The sequence below is a fragment of the Eriocheir sinensis genome, chromosome 9, assembly GCF_024679095.1.
Source record: "Eriocheir sinensis breed Jianghai 21 chromosome 9, ASM2467909v1, whole genome shotgun sequence".
Lineage (NCBI taxonomy): Eukaryota > Metazoa > Arthropoda > Malacostraca > Decapoda > Varunidae > Eriocheir > Eriocheir sinensis.
Genome location: NC_066517.1, coordinates 17,979,348 through 18,001,436, shown reverse-complemented (window position 1 = coordinate 18,001,436; position 22,089 = coordinate 17,979,348). Strand labels below are relative to the sequence as shown.

Below are 22,089 nucleotides of genomic sequence, written 5' to 3'. Positions count from 1 at the left end.
CCACGGCCTGATCACGAGTTGGACTCGTCACCGCTAGTAAATAGGTTACCCTCCCGATAAGGGCACGCCCCTTAGGTCTGGATATCGGGACCTTACGCCCACCCACCATCTTCCTTGCTCAAGGGGAGACAGTAACCGCTCCTTGCTAAGTTGTCACAGGAAAAATCCCGGCCTGAGCGGGGCTCGACCGCCGCTAGAGTCGAACCTACCGGCTGCCACTGCCAGGCCGGAGCTTGACAGGACAGAGCTTTATCCACTGAGCTGTGTGTGTGCGTGTGCGTGTGTGTGTGTAATAAATTTATAATAAAGGAAAATCTTGACTCATATAATTTCCTTGGTAACTCACAAGCATAACAACTGAGAATACCAACGGAAGCGTCAGAGCTAACTAGCCCCATAAAACACCCACGAAGAAGAAGCTCAGAACAGCTGATAGAAAGGGGCGGCGGCGGCGTGTACACAAACCCTGCTGCGAGGAGCCCCGGTGTGCCCCCCAGCCCCCCACGCTGCCACGGGGAGAGGACGCCCCGGCCTGCACACCCCGGGGAGATACTTGGCAGTGACTCGACATGGCTCTGAAGGCCTTTGATCTGGTGTCCGTGGTGGCGCGGGTGGACCTCAAGGTAGGGAGACTCGCCCCCCAGCCACACCATCCATCCTCCACACCCACACCCTTTGTCCCGCCCCCACACCCTTTGTCCCGCCCCCACACCTTTTACCCACATCACCCACACATCCGCACCCACTCCCCAACACCGTCCACCCTCACCCCCATACCCACTGTTTTTCCCCCATTCCACATTAACTGCTATAACACCCACACCGTCATCATGCGGCTTATTTTAGGTGTTGTTGTCATACTCATGAGGCTGAGTACATTATTTACAGGTGATACTAATGCAGTGTTCAAGTAGTCGGTACTGACATTCATCCACTGATAACTAAATATTTGTCCAGTGTGTGCATTCGCTTCTGGTGACCCATCTAGTATTTTGACCAATTTTAGTTTCATAATTTCAAGGTAACAGGGCTACAGCAATAGGAGGCTGAGGTCTGGCTCCTGACTTAGGTAAATCTTAAGAATAGTGGCTCCTAGCAGGTGCACATTTAGGTCACGGTGTGTTCGTAATTACAGTAGTAATACTTACTAAGAAGTCCACCTCCCCCCTCTGCAACTCCAGCCCCCCCTACCCCCCAAGACAAGCCTGGGGAACCGGGGTTTGGGGTGGGAAGCCAAAATCACTGAAAAATGGGCTTCCAAAATTTCCCTAGAAAAATCCCTAAGTGAAGGAAAATTCCCTAATCTCGAAAGTAAGGAAAGTCCTAACTTTATAACCTAACAGCCCCCCTTGCCCCCGTGCTAACCAAGGGGGGCTGCACCCCCCTCTGGACCCCCCCACATGTATGGTGTGCCGGAAAATTTTTTTTTTTTTTTTTTTTTTTTTTTTTTGGTGGGGTGCATATTTAAACTACTCCAACCGAACTTTACGACCTCCTGACCAAGGGGGGGCTGTGCCCCCCCCGTGGACCCCCCCCCCCCCCACATGTAGGTAATTTTCCTTAACTTAGGGATTTTTCTAGGGAAATTTTGGAAGCCCATATTTCAGTGATTTTGGCTTCCCCCCAAACCCCAGTTCCCCACAGTTCCCCAGGCTTGTCTTGGGGGTAGGGGGAGCTGGAGTGGCGGAGGGGGAGGCGGACTTCTTAGAAAGTATTACCGTAATTACAATATTTCTAGCATGTACGATGGGGTTTTGACAAGCAGACAGGCATGTTTATGTCATAAGGAGTGTATTTTTCCATGCTGGCCTCACGATTTCTTCTAAGTCGATGGGCGATGAGACTGCGAGCTCCGAGGTTAAGAAAAGGAAGAGCCCACGCAGAAAAATACACCCCTTGTGACATAAACATCCCTGTCCGCTTGTCAAAACCTCGTTGTATGCGCTAGAAATTTTGTAATTACCACCACACCATGCCCTAAATGCGCACCCACTAGGAGCCGCTATTCTTAAGATTTACCATGACTTCTATCCTCATTTTATATTATTTGTTTTACTATTACTGTAAGTGATTCATAACTTATCAGGGAGGCATTGCCCCTAACCCTGATGGCACTATTGCCCCCTGAATCCTCCCTCCTACACAGGGGACTAATTAGTAATAGCCACACAATGCTCAATTCTGGCAGCAGCAGAGTCTGCCTCTCTCATTGTGTTGTGAGGGTTTAAGGGCTTCAGGATGTCTAGGGGCTTTGACCACCTTTGATCCCCCTCACCTTGATCAAACCAAACCTAACGTTACCTCTTTATGGGGGAGAAGGGACTTCACCCCATTTGTCCCCCTTATCTTAATCTAACCAAATCAGTCATATGGATTTATGTAGACATGGAAATATACATTGAGCCAATAATAATATGATAATTGTTAGTAATAACTGTCTTGCAAACTGCTTAATTATTTAAAATAATAGCCAAATGTTCCTAGTCTATTATCCATGATCTGTTACCAAGATTTTCCTCAATTTTTCCCATCTTTTCCATTCACATTGCTCACTGATTGTTTCAGATTGAATGTTTTGAGGCCAGTGGAAGTGATCTTTATCTTGGCTCAGATGAAAGGTATGGTTCTACAATGCTATCTTTCTCATGTGTTGTATCCAGACATGGGATCTGTACAGGGTTTTTACTTCATCATTATTACTGTTATTATTATGGTTCAAAGAAGTAAAGTCGTACTATTCTTATGAGGTCATGGCAGCCTTTATCTGCTTCCTTAGGTTCACTGTTAAGGCTCTGCTTTCCTCTGCAGTGTGGTGGTTCACTATCTGGTGGAAGAGAGGACTCATGAAACCACCGGCAAGATTGTTTACTCCACCAACAAGATGACTCAGAAGAACCTCGGGACAGTGAGTCAATAACCTTCCTGACAGGTTGAACTGCAGCCAGTCTTGAACATCATACTGTTGCTTTTTTGTATCTATTTTTTCCCCTTAAGCTGCCTCCTATACTGTGTGATCTCATTTGAACGGTACTTCCATTGCCACCAGAGGAAGCCAGTGACCCAGCTGAAGACAGCCTCGGCTCTAGGGCGCCTGATGGCCCTGAGTGATGGGAACCTGTACCTCCTTGACTCTGATGTGCTCAACACCATTGGCTCTGGACCCAAGATCAAGAATGTGACGGTGTTTTGTGTCAACGAGAACCCCAACACCCTAGACCCCTTCACTGTACAGGTGAGGTTTGTGGTTGCTTGTATATTATAGTTGTCAGCCATAATTTCTGGGGGATATGCTTATTTACCAAAAGATCTTGTATTATACTATAGGAATGCAGGTTTAAGTTATTGTTTTGCAAATTCATGTTGTTGTTAGCAATGTGTTGGTGTGTTTGCAGCTGTGTATTGGCAAGAGGCGGTGCATCCAGCTGTGTGCCCTGCATGAGGACAAAGTTTCCTTCCTGAGGGAACTCTCCACCCCAGAGCCTGTTAACATTGCCATGGACGGTAACTTTGTGTGTGTGGCAGGGCAGGGACAGTACTCGGTGTTCAACGTGGAGTCCGGGACACGCCAGGACCTGTTCCCCTATGATGTAGCAAATACATACCCACACGTCAAGAGGATAGCAAAGGTGGAGTCAGATAGTGCTTGATGGAGTCATGCTTTATAATCACATAAGTTTTTTATTCTCTAGTCCATTTGATGAAAAGCTTCTCACTGCAGTTAACATATATAAATATAACTAATCTGTATTGCTCTCTTATGATAATTCAAATAACAATCCTGTCACTATTGTCTTGCTTATTTGTTTAGCTAGATGGGCTCTTTCTTCCTGTAGGAGGAATTCTTGTTGGCTGGGCCCGGCAACTTGGGCATGTTCGTCACAGCTGCCGGCATCTCAGAGCGACCGCCCATCCAGTGGTCCGAGGACATCGTGGCTCTCTCCTACTACCACCCTTACATCATCACGGTCACCAGCCATTTCATACGTGTGTACAGGTGAGGGGACTGAGGGTGGCTGTGATGGGGGGAAAAGAGGAAAGCAGTGGTGGGATAGGGTGCTGGATAGGTGGTTCATGGAAAGCTCCTTGGGAATGGTGTCTTGTGCACTGATATTGTTGGGACTGATCTCAAGGGAATGGCCTGGGATGGGACACCTTGTAATATGAGTAAGAAAGATCAAATATACTAATCTATCAATCCAGTTTACAAAAGATGGTCTAACTTTGCCTAACATAACCTCTCCTATACCCATTCTCTTGGACATAAATTTTACACCTGTTTCGACACCAAATCTAACCTTTCTTCAACTACTTTTACTTGATTTAAACACCAACCTAATCTATACAAAATTCCAGCCTGCCTTACAGTAATCTAGTTTATTTATTTTTTATTTTTTATTTTTTTAGTAATAGCTATGGTTTTTATTATTTTTTAGTTTTTAATTTTGTTTGTTTTATCACATGTGCAATTTGTTCTCTGATGTGTATTCTCATTTTCCTGCAGCTTGATAGACCAGCAACACAAGCAGTCCCTAAACTTCTCTGGCGGCGAGCTGGTGGGTAACTTTGATGGGCAGGTGTACGTGGCAGCCAGCTCCTGTGTGTCCTGCCTCATGCCCCAGCCCTGGACCATGCAGGTGGAGGTGAGTTGAAGGCCTCAGAAAAACTCTTGGTGACCATGAAGTATAAAGAGGAGTTTTAGGTAGCTTTAGGTCAGTTTAACCCATCCGCTGCAATTGACACGGGTTTGGCTTTCACTGGTAGCCTGGTAACATATACTCCTAGGTCTTTCTCTGCCTCTGTGGTGGATAGTAGAGTGTTTCCCATGTGGTATTGGTATGCTGGATATCCCCTTCCAAGATGCATGACTTTACATTTTTCGTCATTGATTTGTAGCAACACTTTTTGTTCCATTTTTGTAGCTTGGTGATGTCTTCTTGTAGGAAATCCACAGTCAAGGGGTTAAGGACCTTCTGCTCATTCTATCACTAATGAGAAATTCATTTATGTCACTGGGGGAACTTTGTCATGGCTGGGAATCAAACCGTGACCAGAGAAACGAGAAGCCTTCACTCTGCCCGTTCATCCAGTAAGAAATGCTGTGGCCAAGTAGGGCTTTGATTGCTCTTTGCATTTTGGTATTATCTTGGGTTTTGTTAGAGTATTCTTTCCTAGTTTATCTTCTAACCTACAACTAAAGATAAGTCAATGATCCTTAAAAACTTTACTGATATTTTTTTCCTTCCCAACCAAGGCTCTGATGGTCAGTGAGCGAGTGGAGGAGGCGGTGGATCTGGCCGAGCACAGCGGGGCAGTGGGCATGAGCCAGGAGCAGTACCAGCAGCTGTTCCGGAGATTGCTGCAGCGAGCGGGCTTCATCAAGCTGGCTCATGGGGTGTTTGACCAGGCACAGGAGTACTTTCTGAAGGGTGGTGTGGATGCGAGGGAGGTGAGTGTGTACATGTGTGTGTGTTTGTTCTGTGTTTGTGTGTGTATTTTCCAAGGTGTAGTAGTATGCAAGATGTGACTGTGCTCTCTCTCACAGGTTATCAGCTTATTCCCAGGACTGCTTCCCTCCTCGATGGAGTTCACTCGTGTCCAGCCACCACTGCACCAACTAGCAGACATCAGCCAGGCCATGCACGGGAACCAGGAGAAGATTGCTGATGCCAAGACCTTCATGCTCTCCTTCCTGCTCCATCTTCGCTACCTTGGGGACCTCACTCACAGGATGGTGCGTTGAGGCATAACCACAGATACACACTTGAGATGATAGCTAATGGTGCATAAGATTAAGTACATTTACTGTAGTTATAATTGTCTCTGGAAAGGGTATGGGAACATTTGCTCTTTGGAATAATTTTAGAGAGAGAAAAAGGTAGTTATTGTTGTTAAGGTTTAGTATTCTATGAGTTTTTCTCACTGTGTAGTTCATCAATAAATAGAGACTCTTGGTGTGTCCTGCAGGAGGTGGACACAGCCATCATCAAGCTACAGGCTGAGGGGGACTCCTCTGACCTGCTACATTTCCTTGACCACACTGACATAGCCTGCAACCTGCCTGAGTGTGCACAGTGGCTGCTGGACCACAAACAATACTCGGCTCTGGCCAAGCTCCACAGGTAAGGCTGGGTCTCCACCTGTTATGAGGAGCTACGCAGGTACTTAACTTGATATTTTCAGCTTCACAGTAATGGCTACAGAGTTCTTATTTTTATGTGATGAATTATGATGCATATGACACATCATTGCCTGTTTTTGGTGACCATATAAATAGATTGTTTTATCTACTTTATAAACTTCAAAACTTCACAGGCAATTTTACAATTCTATGGGTGTGCCTGAACTAGCCTTGGTGTTAGAAGATTGGGAAATGGGGCCACTGATGGTGAATATCAGTCTACATATACTTCTTGTTTGCAGGGTCCTCGGTAACCTTGACAAGTCGTTGGAGGTGCTGACCAAGCTCGTCAGGGAGGAGGTGACAGACAAACACTTCAGGGGAATCAAGGATCTGGTGGACTGCCTGATTCTGTGAGTTGGTTTGTTATGTGTTCGACTGATCAGTGTCATGGTATGCGCACTAATTCCTGCTGTTGGATTAATCTTGAAGCTGCAAGCGTTTGGTTTGGTGTATAAAGGAACACAATAGATATTAATAGTAATGTGTAGTTGAATGCCTTCAGTCACAGTCTTCTTTTCTCAGCTCCTCAGATCCCAGTGTGGTGTGGCGCTATACAGATTTCATTCTGGACCGGGACGCAGCCGAGGGCGTGCGGGTATTTACAGAGACGCAGGCCTCCCTGGACCCCTCCCGAGTGCTGCACACCCTCCAGCGGTACCCGGAGGCCAGGCTGGGCTACCTACACTACCTCATTGACACCAAAAAGCTGCAGGTGATCATTTAGCAGAGTTTTCAGGTTGACTGTGTTCCCTTGCCCTGCAAAGTCTAGGAACTGACTCCTACTCTGGTCCATGATCCAGGTGTTTTGTGGAGGCAGCAGTGACTGAATGAAATGCAATTTCATGATGAGAATGTGTAATGTGGGTGTTAATTGTGTTGATTTGTCTCTTCAGCTTCTGATTGTTCTATCCAGCATGGCTGGGAAGTGAGATTATGATCGTAATTTATTGATATTTCATCTTTTTGTGTATTAGATAGGAACTCTTCAAGTTATTTGAACTTTGAATCATTTGTTGTATGTATAACATAAAGCTATAAGAAAAGCATGATGTCAAGGATCCTTGTGAGCTCGTAAGTGGGAAAGTTTAGCCTCGGGTGAGACACACAAAACTTAGGACAAAACTATTTTTTCTCTGCAGGATGAGAAGTACCACACTGAGCTTGTCCTTCACTACGTGGATGAGGCGGTGCGACTGATGGGTGCCGGGGAGGACGCCACCTCACCTGATCAGCTGGGGGAGGCGCGGACGAAGCTGCAGGACCTCCTCAGCTCCTCCTGCCACTACCAGCCACAGTCTGTCCTGGCACGGCTGCAGGGCACTGACCTTCATGTGGAGACAGCGGCTGTGTTTGGCCGGGTATATGCCTTGTCTTTTTTTATTCATTTAAGAACATATAAAAATCACAGTTTATTTTATTTTGATTGTCAAGTATGTCATCACTTTAGTGGCCACAAAATACTCATTGAATTTGGAATTTTATCTACAGTCATCAGTGGCAGATACAATCTTTGAATATGAATTGTATATTTAAAAATTCCTTCAGTGATATGAGTACATCATCATCATCATCATTTTTGTTTCTCTGTTAAGTCATTTTTACCCTGCACCCCATTCACATCTGCTGGAAATAAATTCATGTTGAATTGGGAATACTATTTTGTTACCATTGCCACCACCTAGATGCATATCATATTTGAATTAGTCCTCAATTTTATCCTGCCTCACCACTGGATGAACAATGCATCGTTTTGTGTGTGGCAGCTTGGAGAGCACGAGAAGGCCCTGTCCATGCTGGTGCACCAGCTGAAGGACTTTGGTGCCGCTGAGCAATACTGCATCACCCAGAGCCGGGCAGCAGCGCACAGCAAAGTCAAGTCCAACATTTTCCTCAAGTTGCTCAAGATATACCTCAGACCTCCGCCTGGGTAAGTCGAGATGGGAGGCACTACCACAGTGGTATGTGTGACAACTAATAGATGTTGCTGTGCTGTAACAAATGTTTTTATTTATGAAATTAAGATCAACCACAAATAGACATGCTACATTTTTCTAAGGTATAATATGAAGATTTTTTTCCCTTGGGTAGTGGCAGTGAGGATGACATAGAACTGGCACCAGCGGTAGAGCTTCTGTCTGTTCACGCGGAGGAGTTGGAGGTGTCATCCGTCCTGGCTCTCCTGCCCCCCACCTGGTCCCTGCCCATTGTTCACCACTACCTTCGTGCCGCCCTCAGGAACTCCATGCATCAGGTGGGGCCCAAGTGCTGTACAAATGCCCTAGAGTAAGAGTCCCAGCAGCGATTGTGTGGCAATTAGCAGCACCAGTGTTATTGATGTTGGCAGTGTTGGTATACCTACATATAGTTTTGTGGTTGGTTCTACATGGAATGTGGTGTGTAGCTGGTTGTTTCTGGTGTAGGGATTATTTGCCTGTACTCACCTTTCTTATGTATATTTGGTTTAATTTTTCAGTGCCATCATTATAATACATAAATTTATCAGCATATTACATACTTTAACTATAGAGTATCTCCATCAGTACATATTAATTGAAATTTGGCATAACTTCCTCAATATTGCAACATTTCAAACCTGCTTAATCCCTTCCTAAGATGAGAGTGTGAGACCTGAGACCTATCTTTTGCCCCCTTAGAGTCGCATCAAGAAGATTCAGCAGACTCTTATACGCAGTGAAAACCTCCAACAGAAGTTCATCCTCTATAAGGTCTCCAAAGACATGGGTCCCATTCCTCTTGCTGCTAACAGGTGAGGTTGTTAAAGACTAGTTATAGGATACCCAGAAATGTCTGATTTGCAGTGTTATAGTACAATAAGTCATCCTAATTCTTGTATTTCGGCTTCATAATCAACCGGGAGAGACATGTTAATATAGAAGATGGCCAAAGCATTCGCTAGCTAGTGCTAAACATTCTTCATCGTAACACTTCATAAAGGAAAGGGAGAGACATAACTGTATTTGATTGATAACAGTAGAATTTCACTCCATGTTTGATATCCACAAAAAAAAAAAAAGGTGTATGTAGGTAGGGGGTTGTGGAGGGGGAAAACATATGTAAATGCAATAACAGAGAAATTGCAACACAAGACATCATCCTATTGCCTGGTGCCTCAGGGTCTGCTGTGTGTGTAACCGGGGATTCACCACCTGCTCCTTCACCATCTACCCCAACGGAGTCATGGCCCACCCGTCCTGCGCCCCAGACCCCAGTGTGTGTCCCCTCACCGGCACTGTCTTCCAGGCCGCCCACGTCTCCCCTACCTCCACACCATCCCGCCAGTACCGGTTGTGATGTGCCGTGCTGCCCAGGGACTCAGAATAAGGTTGAAAGACCAGTGTTCTCCTTGTGAGTGACTTGATTCTGTTCTCGGTCTAACTAGTTATCAGCTGAACTACGCAGTGGCTTTACTCTTACTTCATGTGATTTGGGACCATAGATGGAAAGTTAGTGTTCTAGTCAGGATTGAGAAAACATACATTGATAGACTTAGTCTCGGAGATTATTTATTATTTTGCACAACATTTGATGAAGAATGCTGCCTTTTTTATGTTAATTATATGCAGCAGAGTTGTCAAGTTGATGAACATCTTCGGAAATCACCTTTTATTCATGTCGGTGAAAGCAAGTTAAGTACTAGCTCTTAAGACTAAGTGGAACAGTAACCAGTGATCGTATGACATAAGATTACTTATAAGTAATTAGTAAGAATCATATAAATTTATGAATATAAGTTCTGTCATCTGCATTTATTCCCATAAATTTGTTTTCTGAATGAGTTTTGAAGTGATCCAAATGATAAAGCAAGTACCATATCAGTTTTTTTTATGAAAAGTCTTATAATGACACTTTATGTGTGAACTCTTACAAGACTATCTTAATCCTCAACATGCAAAACAAACACAAGGTGCATTGTATTTCTGACTATATATGATTAAAATTATTTTCAATCCACCTCATTTCACATATACAGAGAACAGAAAACAAAATTGCCTCAAGAAAACAGTGAAGCCAAAATTAGGTGAGAAGTTACTAAGTCAGAGAGGGCATTATACCCAATGAAATGGAACCCATTGCTCTCTGCTGATCACAACATCTTTATAGTCATTCACAAGGTTTATGATATTCATAATAGTTTAGTATTCTGATGGTCATAAGGCTTCTCTAGCTGAGCATGAGAAGCTTACAGCATTTATATCCTTGTGAATACTGGAGTGGAGGAGCTTCTTACAAATAATATTGATGTTCAAATACCAACACTTAATCAGGCAGTAGAAGTCACAGACTGCTCTCTCCCCCATCAAAAAACACCTTGACAGATGGTACGGCTTAGGCCTGGAAGTTGCCCATGGACTCATAGGAATGACCTGATTCTGCTGGGTGAAAAAAGAATAACATTTGAATACTCACAGGGAAGGTATGTCTATATGCATAGCCATAAAACATTTGTTACTGGGTAGAAAACAAGGAACATATGGTTTGATATGAAAGTACAGACTTCATACAATGAATTTGTGTGCAAGTCTGTATCAAACAGTATTTAATTTTGCTGATAAATCACAAATACCCACCTGAGTCCAAGCTGATGTTTTCATAGGGTTTGCTTGATTGGGTGATGTACATGGGAGCCTGAGGCTGGGGAAGTGAAACATGATAGGCACACAGTAGAAAGTAAATTATGCTACTGTGCTATAACTTTCAATTTTTCACTACATAAATATTGTACCTTATAAAAGCAGGGAATTATAAAATTCCAAGTAACTGTTGGCAGTTGAAAGTACCGTAGTAGTGTTTTAGTTCTAAGAACAAATAAGCTCTTATATGGCACATTCTTTTTGAAAGATAATGGCAAGTGTTACTAAGTATCCACAGAAGTGGGTACTTAGTAACACTTGCATGGTACTACAACATTTGTGTGTTGATGTAAGCGCTGTATAAGGAGGGGACTTACAGAGCGAAAGTCTGGGGGATGCATTGGGTGAGTAGCCTGGCGGGGGGCAACGTAGCCGTCATCATCCAGCTTGCCCTGGCCCGGGCCCTTGTTGAGGGTGGCCCGGCGGGTGTGGCTCCTGCTCCTGACTGCTGAGGCTATGTGGGTTAGGGTGTTAATGTACTGGTATGCTTCGTCAGGGATGTCTGTTAGCCCTGCCTTGCTGAACACACAGGTACACACCTGTGCTCATATCCCTACACTCTATGCTACAGCCACAACCCACATTACTGTTAAGGCCAACACAAGTATATCGATGAGGTGAGACGAGGGAAGGAGCTGACCTTCCTGCTGGAGGCGGCGGATGTTGTGGTTGTGGTGCACCAGGAGGCAGGTAATAGCCACCATCACGCACAGCACCAGCATGATGCCGGTCAGGATAACATACAGGAGCAGCTGTGTCTTGGGAAAGGGTGATATTAAGACAGACAGAGTTTAATTATTTCTTATGAGAAGCCAGCATAGAAAGTTGTATCTCACCCTGGTGCAATATTTTGAGTGAAATTTACAAACTCAAAAATTCAAAGTGTAATGGTTTCTCAGTAACAGCCAACATTTAGAACATTCTCAGGTGTGTGAAGTATCATGACAGAAATTTATTAACTAGAAAATATCAAAGAAATAAGATTATGAATTCCTTGCTGAGTTTCTATATAATATATTTATATTTTGTTTACTTCATGGTAGTAAGAATCAGTCTGTCATCAAAGCCCATTCTTAACAGATGATATTTAGATGTTCTGTTCCTGGTGTGCTTACCTGATCAGGCATATTTTTGGCTCCTGTTGCAGGCTGCTGACTTTGGCCTCGTGCTTCAAATCGGATTTCCACTTAAGGAACTGAAAGGCAGTGGTAGGCCAAGGCTAGCAACAGGGAGGTTTTAAAATTTTGGTGACTTATTACTAACTTGACATGCATGGACAGGTTTGTGCTAAATTATGCTGCAACATTTAGGAGCATCAAACCTTACAGAGTGACAGCCAGATCTTGGAACAGGCATAATATGGTGGATTGAGCTGTATTTTGGACTGAATCAGGAGTATGTATCTGGTAGTTCAAGAGAGATGTTAAAGATTAATAGAAAGAGGTCAGTGGACAATCTGTTTTTTACCATACCTAGGTTTTGTTGATTTAGGTGATGCTGGTTTCCTGTGTCTGTGTTGAAGGTAACTTTTATCGCCCTGCTACTGCTGCCGCTCCGTCCTGGTGATGCCGCTGACTGAGAGCATCCTGTTGGTGCCTGGAGATATAGGTTGTGCGTCACGGCTGTTTGTAGAATTGGGATTTCTTTATCATACATGTTACACAGAGGCTGTTGCTCAATTTCTTTGACAACAGGTAATGTAGAATTGGTAAACAGAGTATGCTGGCTGTGTATTTACCACAGGTTCATTAGGATTTTTTTTCTTGTGTTTGTTTCTGCAAGTCCAAGTGAAGGCATCCTCCAGGAGGTAATCATGGAAGTGCATCTATTTTAAAGTGTGTGACAAGCTGGGATCATTGTAAACATAATGAAAATTTCACTAACCCAGGCAGTATTTCGAAACTAAGGAAAAGGAAACTGCCAGAGCTGCATTCCTGTTCCCAGCTGCAGCAGAAGGATAGCTGTCATTACAGTTCTGAATATAAAAGCACATTTGCAGCATTAAGCAGACTTGAAAACTTAAATAGAATAATTCAAAGCTTATAGTAGCTGGTTTTCCACATGGTACCTACTCACCTTGAGAGCTGGAGATTGCAACAGGCAACTTGATTACAGGAAAGTTACACACTTCACAATGCATAATTCCTAACTCCTGAATAAAATACTTGTGATTAAAAGAATCTTCAGGTTAGATTGGGTTTAATGCTTTTTTTTATTGGCAAGTGCTTAAAAAAGTAAAGTATATAAAATTAAATTGTGATACAGGAGGTGATCGATGGTGGTTACTATGATTGTGATTAAAGGAAAGCCTAGGTTAGATTGGGTTCATTCCTTTCTTTATTAGCAAACCAGTTAAAAAAAAATAGTTAAATTGTACTAGAGCAGGTTGTGATGGTGGTGGTGGTTGTGATTAAAAGAAAGCTCAGGTTAGATTGGGTTCATTCCTTTCTTTATTAGCAAACTACTTATAAAAATAGTTAAATTGTACTAGAGCAGGTGGTGGTAGTTACTGTGCTGGCTTCTACATCATAAGGATATCTTTGGCTTGTCTAATCACACAGGAAGAGGCTCAGAGGCAAAACAGGAAGCCGCAGGGAACAGCCTTAGAAATAATAATACCAGACCTCCATACATGTGTGTCGCTATAGAATTTTCAAGAAACATGAGTTCGTATTTGCCAATGTTCTTGTGTTTCATGCAGTAGTTTATTCACGCTGATATACCTTAATTAAGATATGTAGGCTATGTACGTTTGTAGCCCATGTATGTATGTTGCCTATGTATGAATTAATGTATGTGTGTGTCTGAGATATGAGGAATAAGAGTTCATTTTATTATTATCATTATTATTATTATTATTATTATTATTATTATTATTATTATTATTATTATTATTATTATTATTATTATTATTAGCATACACTACCTATAGCTGTGCGTGGCCTCACATTCCCCATCTCCTTACCACCTCTCTCATGACCTTTTTGACTCTGCCTCTGGAAAACAAGGTCACTGAAGATAAGGAGAAAATGTAGGAGGAATATGATGTTAATGCTGCACGTAGTATCTATATAATAATTTATGATCTATGCCTGTATGCCTGTGTTTGTATGCACTGATGGAAGGATGTATATAAGTATGCTTGAGTGTGTAGGTGTATGTATGGTTAAGTTTTATGTATGTATATAATATATGTAGGTAGGTCCCGTCATTTCCTTCCTTTTCCTTTCTCCCTTCCCTTCCCTTCCCTTCTCTTCTCTTCTTTCATCTCAATCAATCAATCATCTCCCCTTCCTTCTTTTCCCTTCTCTTCCCTTTCCCTCCTTTCTCTTACCTTTCCTTTCCTATATGTATGTGCGTATGTTTCAGTATCGTTATATATGAAAACAGCAGCAATAATAACAAAAAGAACAACTGTCAGCATCCGTACAGTAATTATAATCAAGCACCGTACAAAAGAATTACCCGCCAAAAGAAGTTACATGAGTCAGCTGATCCTAACACGCCGCAGACTTCACTTATAAGAGGTAGTGATCAAAAGTCCGCCCAAACTCTTCACCATGAGCGACGAGAACGTGGTGATGCTGGACGTGATCCTCAAGAACATGCAGAAGCTGGAGGACCACATCTCGGCCACCAAGAAGAGGCTGCACGAGGGTGAGAGGAGGGAGAGAGTAATGTTAACAAGGGTGGGAGGCACGAGGCGAGTCATGGTAACTTCAAGCCTTGCCACGCGGTAGAAAGGCGCAGCTTAACGTTAATATACTTTAGGCTAGTGAATAAGTGTGTGGTGACATAGTTCATGGCTGAAGCTGAAGTGTATTAATTGGAGAGAGAGAGAGAGAGAGAGAGAGAGAGAGAGAGAGAGAGAGAGAGAGACGTGCCGATTCAGTAAACTTTAGAATTATTTTGTTTACATGATAAGTTCACGTTTTCGTTCACCTCCTCCTCCTCCTCCTCCCTTCTTCACTTTATCGTCTTCCTCGTCCTCTTCTTCCTCCTCCTTTTTTTTTTTTGTCGAAGCATGTCAACAAAGTGCTTCCTTTGTTCTGATGGGGCGAATTACAGCCTATGTAACCAAACAAATAAGCTACATAGGTATATAGCCTAAAGTGTCATAGGCAGGGGTTGAGGGAAATAATATGTCCGTTAGAAAGAACCAGTTGTCTTATTCCGTTTCATTAATTTACTTTCAGAATATTTTAAGTAGGGATGGCCCAGCTTATCTTTGGAGGACTAGCTAACATTACCTACTATTTGAGTGAAACAAGAGCAAACCCAAAATTAGCTATCTGCTCCTCTTCCACTTCCTTCTCCTCCTCCTATACTACTACTACTACTACTACTACTGCTACTAGGACTACTACTACTAATATACTACTAGGACTACTACTACTAATATACTACTAGGACTACTACTACTACTACTACTACTACTACTACTACTACTACTACTACTACTACTACTACTACTACTACTACTACTACTACTATACTCACCTACACGTCTACCACCACCACCACCACAGTACAGGAGGCCTCACTTCAAGACCAGCGGGAGTACGCGTCCCTCGTGACCAAGAACAAGGAGCTGGAGGAGAGCATCAAGAAGGCCCGGCTAAGCTATGCCACCATCAACACGCGGCTCCGCTCCAGCCAGCTCCTCCTGCACAACCTCAAGAAGGAACTCGCCAAGGAGGAAGAGGAGCAGCAGCAGATACTCCGCGAACTGGTATGTGAAGGGGCCGGAGGGAAGGAAGGTGTGAGGGGTGGTTGTATTGGCTATGGCTAAAGAAACCACGTGATGTACTTGGTAAACTTGCTTGGCCTATACCCTCGAATAGTATTTATCATTTTGTTTTCATACTGTAACACGTTTTTATTTGATATATTTCCCCCTTTCCCTTTTTTAACCCTCTGCAGGAGCCATGCGTTTACTCCTATCTCCTGGTATTTCGTTATATATTTGTGAAGAAGTGGTGGGGTGGGCATTTTGCATAAATAACAATTGTGAGGGAAGGATCGAATCATGCTTCATTACATCTGATCCATCATATTCTTGATAGTTCAGCATATAAGCCTCTTTATAGTTACGACCATTGTTAGTTCAGCATAATATTATAAGCCCCATACAAGTTACGACCATTCCTTGTTAGTTCAGAACATAAGCCCCAAGTCACGATCATTCTTTTGCATTCCTCCATCTGTCCACCTGTACCTCCGCTCTGCAGGACGCCCAGTGCAGCCGCGAGGTGGAGGCCGCGGGAGCGTGCAGCGAGGCCCTGCTGCGGGACCACTGGAGCAGTCTGCGGCTGGACAACCCCGCCATCCCCGCGCGGCGAGAGGCCATGGTGCAGGAGTTGGCCCAGCTCAGGATGGAGGAGACGAGACAGAGTTGTGGTGAGTCATGTTATCACTACTGTTACTACTACAACTATTATTGCTGCTACTACTAATATTACTGCTACTACTACCACTACTACCATTACTACTACTACTACTACTACTACTACTACTACTACTACTACTACTACTACTACTCTTACCCCTCCTCCTCCTCCTCCCACTACTACTACTACTACTACTACTACCATTGCTATAATTAATTCTACTATACCTCATACAATTATTAATCCGGCCATGGCATTTATGTTAACACTGGGGAGTTCCTTGCCTCTTCCCTGTCTGTAACCTTTAGCTCATTAACACATTAACCTCCCTACAGAGATCAAGGTGCTGGAGGACATAGACAAGGAGAGGGAAAGACTGGAGAAGCAAATACAAGGTGAGAAAGAGGAAACAGAGGCACTGAGAAGGGAGCTTGCAGGGCTGAAAGAGAAAACAGCGTCTGTTGAGAGAGAAATTGCCCAAATGGAGAAGCTGAGGGACGAGTTGCAGCAGTGTCCCATCGAGGAGCAGGAGGAGGTGGTGGGGTGAGAATATTCTTCTTCTTCTTCTTCTTCTTCTTCTTCTTATTATTATTATTATTATTATTATTATTATTATTATTATTATTGGTGATATAGCACAGGTAGGCAGGTAGAAGAAAGTACAGAGGCAAGAAGGAGGAAGAGAAGACACCTTTTCTAACTTTTTTTCTTTTGCACCCTGAGAGTAATACTAAGGGGAGTCTTTTGTGATACTCTCATGTGTTCAACTGTCTACCTCTCCTTCTCTGCCTGTTATGTTATGTCAGTAAAGAGGCAACATGAAGGAGGAGGAGGAGGAGGTATCTTTTTAACTCTTCTTTTGCCTCCACCCTTCAGGCTGCAGGCAAAGCTGAGGGAGCTACAGCAGGAAGGAGACTACTTGGTTGGAGGAATTGAAGCCATGAAGAAGGAGTTAAGGCAGCTGGAGGCTCAGAGGGGGTAAATTATTTTTATCTCTTCATTATTTTTGAGTGTGTGTGTCCATGTACATGTGTTCGTGCATGCATGCAGAGCTTCAAAGCTTATTCAGGAAGGGACTGGCTGGGGATCACAAGTTTAAAGTGTAATCAGACTTTGGTAACTTACACACACTCACTCACATGTAGGTGAGTACCTACTTCTGAAATATATTATTTTTTTATATAAATTGAACTATGAGACAGTTTATCAACAATCCTTCATATTATTATCAAAACACTTTACTTGCTCACTCTTTAGCCTTCATACATAGGATACACATAGTACACATCTATATCACTCATGCAAATTCATGGCTGCACACTGACCACCACCTGTTCTTCCAGGCTTGGGGTGTCATCACTTGAGGGCATCACTGACTCCCAACAATCTACAGCTTACAAGAGGCGAGTCAGAGGGAGGGACATGGACTCAGGAGGAACAGAAATGGAATCCAGCGCCAAGAAGGGGAGGACCGCCACCTCATCCTCATCATTACCTTCCACCTCCACCTCGTCCTTGTCTGCCTTCAGAATGTCCCCACACTCCCAGGAACATGCCCACTCCTCAGCCATGGACATCGATGAATCTCTTGATGAAATGCTCAGGGACATCAACTGGACCACAGACATTGATCTTTCAGACACCCACACCCAGAGTGAGCAGGAAAGGAATAGGAGTTCTGGAGGGGAGAAAAAGGTCTCCACTTCTGACCCCGCCCCATCCACTCCTCGTACCTTCACCAGGAACCCAGCCCCGCCCACCCCAAACTCTGAGGTATGTGTGTGTGTGTGTGTGTGTGTGTGTGTGTGTGTGTTCAGAGGAAGGGAAGTGTGGGAGTAGTGTGATATGTTGAACTCAGATTGTAATTGTTTTTAGGTTTATGTGTAAGTGAAAGTCTGCCTTGTAATTCTTTGATTTTGTTTGGGAAAGACTTATCACTGGTGATGAGGATGATTACTGGCATGGCTTTGATTAATAATTTCTCTATTTATGTTAGAAATTGGTTAATTATGATACTTACCATATTTGCTGGCCTGTAAGATGACCTTTGAACTTAAAAAAAGAAATTCATATTAGGGTTTATCTTAACCCTTTCCCTGCGAGTGTCCCATGTATGAGACACAGACTTTGGTGATGTTGCCTGCAAGTGTCCCACATATGGGCCAGGATAATTTCAAAGTAGCATGGAAATTATATGGAAATTAATATGTGGCATCTGCTGCAGTGTTTCCAAACATATATCATATTTTGTTTGAATTGTACTCAGTAGCCCTTATAATGTCGAGTAGGGATGAACGACACTTTCACGCTGAGGTACGGCAGTTTTTTTTTTTTTTTTTTTTTTTTTGCTATAGAATTACAGAAAATTCAGTATCAAGTGATTGAACATAAATACATAAACAGAAAATGTTTTCTTAGTGAAAAGATAATTGCGCTACCTATTATACCCGAAGCATCTGGCATATATCTGTCATCGGCATCTTTCGTCAAGCAGCACGTACAGTATTGCAAAAAGCTTATTCTGCAAGATGCTGATTACTTAGGTAAGAAATGTTGTAGCATTACAATATTTATATATTTGTGCTCAGGAAGCAAAGTTTTATTTATTGAGGGACTTTTTTTTTTTTTTAATGCTCCACATTGAGGTGTTAATTAATTTTAAATAAGATCGCAGGAAAAGGGTTAAGCATTGGGTATAAATTCCTAAACTCTGCATCCTGTTGGCATGGGGGATTAGGGTGAGGCTGGGAGAACAGTGCCAGACACACACCTTTACCATTCATTGCGCCCTGAATATTGTTTAAATCTGTTGAAGGGTTGCTGGATCTGAAGCAATATCTAAAAGTTTGAAGCTTTTTTTACATAGTATGTTAAACTAAATAATGGTTACTATTTCCTTCACATCTCTGGTGCAGGCTGAATCTCGTCCTCTCTTGAAACACATTCTGGCCAACCCACCACAAGCACCGCCGTCAAGACTTTGTGCTGCTGCTCCTGCTCCTGCCTGCCCCCGGCCCACACCTCGCCTGAAGGGCATCCATGTAAGACCCCCTGTTCCTGGCATTCCTTCTTCATCTTTCCCTCCTGCTATTCCTAATCATCTTTCTTCCACTTGTCCTTCTCTTCATCTTCCCTTTCCTTTTCTTTCTCAGCCTCAAAGGGTACAACAGATAACAGTCACTTCGACTTTACAGCAGGTACATCCTTGCCCATCCTCCTCCTCCACCTCAAACTTAGTGTCCACTCAACCTCTTCCCAAAACTCAAGCAGCCACAGCTACCACCTTGCAGCAGCCCTCGAGTGCTTCAAGCTCTCGGGGCACCACCATCACCTTCATGCAAAGGAGTGGAGCACCTCAGGGAACATATACAGGAGGAATGGTAAGGGGCACGAATCAGGGAACCTTTAACACCAGCCTGGGGATCAAAGGTGTACATTTTTCTAGTCTTGCCAGCGCTATGACCCCAAGACTCTGCCCGGCCACCACAGCTCCCAACACTCTTCCTGCTCTGGGATTAGCATTAAAAGCCCTGACAGTAAGAGGACAGCAAAGGCCCCAGCAGCAGCAGCAAAGGCCCCAGCAACACCAGCAAAGGCCCCAGCAGCAACAGCAACTGCAAAGGCCCTGGCAGCAACAGCAAATGTCCCAGCAGCAGCTGCAACAGCAAAGGCCCTGGCAGCAACAGCAAATACTCCAGCAGCAGCAACAACAGCAAAGGCCCCGGCTGCAACAGCAAGGGCCCCAGCAACAGCAGAAGTCACATCAGCAACAGCAAAAACCCTGGCAGCAGCAACATAAGCCACAACAGCAGAAGTCACAGCAGCATCAACAGAGACCTCAGCAAGTACACAGGTTCGGGCAGTGGCAGGATCAAAAGGGCCTCAACTCACCCACCAAACGGCGGATCAGATTCAATGAACTGACGGAGGTGCTGGGAACCCCTGAGAGTGACAGTGGCCGATAGACAGACACCCACAGGAGGAGAGGAAGACAGGGGGATAGTATAGAAGAAAGTATATAAGATATGTAACCAGGAGAGAAATGGAGGCTGACAAATAGACTTAGAAGAAGCAGATTGACAAGAGAGAAAGAAACAGATGGACTGGCAAATAGAGATTGACAGGATGAAAGGTATGTGGATAGACAGACATTATAGAAGAACTGCTGACAGACAACCAAGGAAGAAGATAGGCAGAAACAGACACAAGGATGGGGATAATAAAAACATTGAAAGAGACATACAGAAGCTACAGGACGACAATCTGATATACAGCAGGGGGAAAGCATTCAGACATAACAGGTAGAGGAGGAGAGGTAGACAGTCTAACACGAGAGTATCACCCCCAGACTCCCTTACAGTAAATAATAAAAAACTTACTTCAAGATTAAAGAAGCAGTGAAATTCTCATCGGCATAAAGTTATAGGATGGTGTACTGGTCAGCTTCCTATTTCAACAGATATATTTTGTACATCATTAATTTGCTCCATCGCTGCTCTCCTATTTTCCATTTTTATTTGTTTATTTTTATTTTTATTTTTTGCCTCCTTCCTGACTCCACTTTGTATCATTTGCTGCGTTTACATTTTGTCCCAACTGTCTAGAATTAGTACTTTATCATTCCTATACATGATAACAAATTGTAACCTATCTGAATATTTTAGTTAGGCCATAGTAGGGCTATGCTTTTCTAAAGAATTTCAATCATAATCAAACTTTTTTTGTATATTATTTTATAAGCCCTTGGAAAATTGTTGTCTCTTCTTAGCACTAATCTGCGGGATTATAGATCATTTTTGTAATAAAGGATATCAACACAGAATAGTATAATCAATAACAAATAATGTTTAGTATTCCTCACTCTTTACTAATTACTAACATTTAGAAACACCCATAAACTTTCTTGGCTCGCTTTATATTGTTTAATGTGCTCCAAAGGGGCGGCAAGTTAGTTGACTATAACCAACCAATAAGTAATTTTGGTTTTGTTCCGGTAAATTGTAGTTTGGCTGCTTGGCAAGTTGACCATATCCTTCATATTCCTTAAAAGTAGATATGCAGTCTTAGTGGCCATATTTGATTTAGTTTCACTTAGGTTTAAGGACAGACCACCAAGTTCGGAGCATAGGATATGTGTTGTCTGAATATCTATGTAGATCTGTTGTGACATTAACTCACTCAGGGCCGTAATTAGGGGGGGGGGAGCAATTAAGAGGGGCTATATAACTTCCCAATGCTTTCTATATCGGCCTCAAAATGCCCCTAAAAGTGCTTAATTAAAAAAAAAAAATCCAAACTGCACATGCTCGTTTCGCACTCACCCCCCATCTCATAAACCTATGATGCCCTCTAGCCCCCCAAAATAATATGCCAAAATTACCGGCCTGTCACTTTTATCTTAGAAAATACTATGTGATCAGCTTGACGTTTATCTTAAAATCAGCGTTCATAAATTGTGCTCTTACACTTGATCCGCTGTGGCGACCCCTGACGGGAGCAGCCGGAGGAAGAATTGTGCCCTTACACTAGGTAGAATACTGTTGGTAACTATGGTGGAATACTTTTTTTCTTATTTCAGTGACACACACACACACACACACACACGGCTTTGTGGACATTAACCGTGTGTGCGAAGAGAAGTGTTCCGTGTGGCCTGCCATTCTCTTCAAGTAGATCATGCCTGTACTCGTGTATGTCCTTTATTTTTACTATGCACCGAGGAGTCTGGCTTCCTTGATACGACCTGTTGGTGTCACTAAACTCTTAAAATTTAATAGTAGCTCTTTGGCTAAGCGGATGTCGCGTGTGTTTTATTTAGGCGAACGTAAACATTGCAAACCGACCACTCGACGAGCCGTGTGAATTG

The 22,089-nt window shown here is 43.3% G+C and overlaps 3 protein-coding genes across 7 annotated transcripts; 2 read left to right on the top strand and 1 right to left on the bottom strand.

Annotated features, from left to right (window-relative positions):
* On the top strand, positions 1 to 9,974 carry LOC126996056 (transforming growth factor-beta receptor-associated protein 1 homolog). Its single transcript, XM_050856109.1, has 17 exons — positions 1 to 623; positions 2,566 to 2,618; positions 2,809 to 2,905; positions 3,047 to 3,232; positions 3,393 to 3,626; positions 3,834 to 3,994; positions 4,502 to 4,640; positions 5,252 to 5,446; positions 5,543 to 5,731; positions 5,965 to 6,119; positions 6,421 to 6,531; positions 6,704 to 6,893; positions 7,321 to 7,539; positions 7,945 to 8,108; positions 8,270 to 8,432; positions 8,836 to 8,948; positions 9,316 to 9,974. Exons 1-17 carry the CDS (start codon positions 570 to 572, stop codon positions 9,491 to 9,493), a joined length of 2,601 nt encoding a protein of 866 aa, XP_050712066.1. The 5' UTR covers positions 1 to 569; the 3' UTR covers positions 9,494 to 9,974.
* LOC126996059 (uncharacterized) lies at positions 9,684 to 12,429 on the bottom strand. Of its 5 annotated transcripts, none has more exons than XM_050856112.1 (6): positions 12,306 to 12,429; positions 11,949 to 12,028; positions 11,474 to 11,591; positions 11,151 to 11,287; positions 10,771 to 10,834; positions 9,684 to 10,575 (listed from the first exon to the last, which is right to left on the bottom strand). In XM_050856112.1, the coding sequence occupies exons 2-6, from the start codon at positions 11,958 to 11,960 to the stop codon at positions 10,529 to 10,531; spliced, it is 378 nt and encodes a 125-aa protein (XP_050712069.1). In that variant the 5' UTR covers positions 11,961 to 12,028; positions 12,306 to 12,429; the 3' UTR covers positions 9,684 to 10,528. The 5 variants fall into 5 exon arrangements, with proteins under 5 accessions (XP_050712069.1, XP_050712070.1, XP_050712072.1 ...); XM_050856113.1 differs by having other exon boundaries at positions 9,684 to 10,572; XM_050856115.1 differs by having other exon boundaries at positions 11,151 to 11,278.
* A 1,912-nt stretch (positions 12,430 to 14,341) lies between these two features.
* LOC126996057 (uncharacterized) lies at positions 14,342 to 21,743 on the top strand. The gene is made up of 7 exons (XM_050856110.1): positions 14,342 to 14,490; positions 15,363 to 15,565; positions 16,065 to 16,233; positions 16,559 to 16,766; positions 17,100 to 17,201; positions 17,567 to 17,996; positions 19,139 to 21,743. The coding sequence occupies exons 1-7, from the start codon at positions 14,394 to 14,396 to the stop codon at positions 20,186 to 20,188; spliced, it is 2,259 nt and encodes a 752-aa protein (XP_050712067.1). The 5' UTR covers positions 14,342 to 14,393; the 3' UTR covers positions 20,189 to 21,743.
* The last annotated feature ends 346 nt before the right edge of the window (positions 21,744 to 22,089 follow it).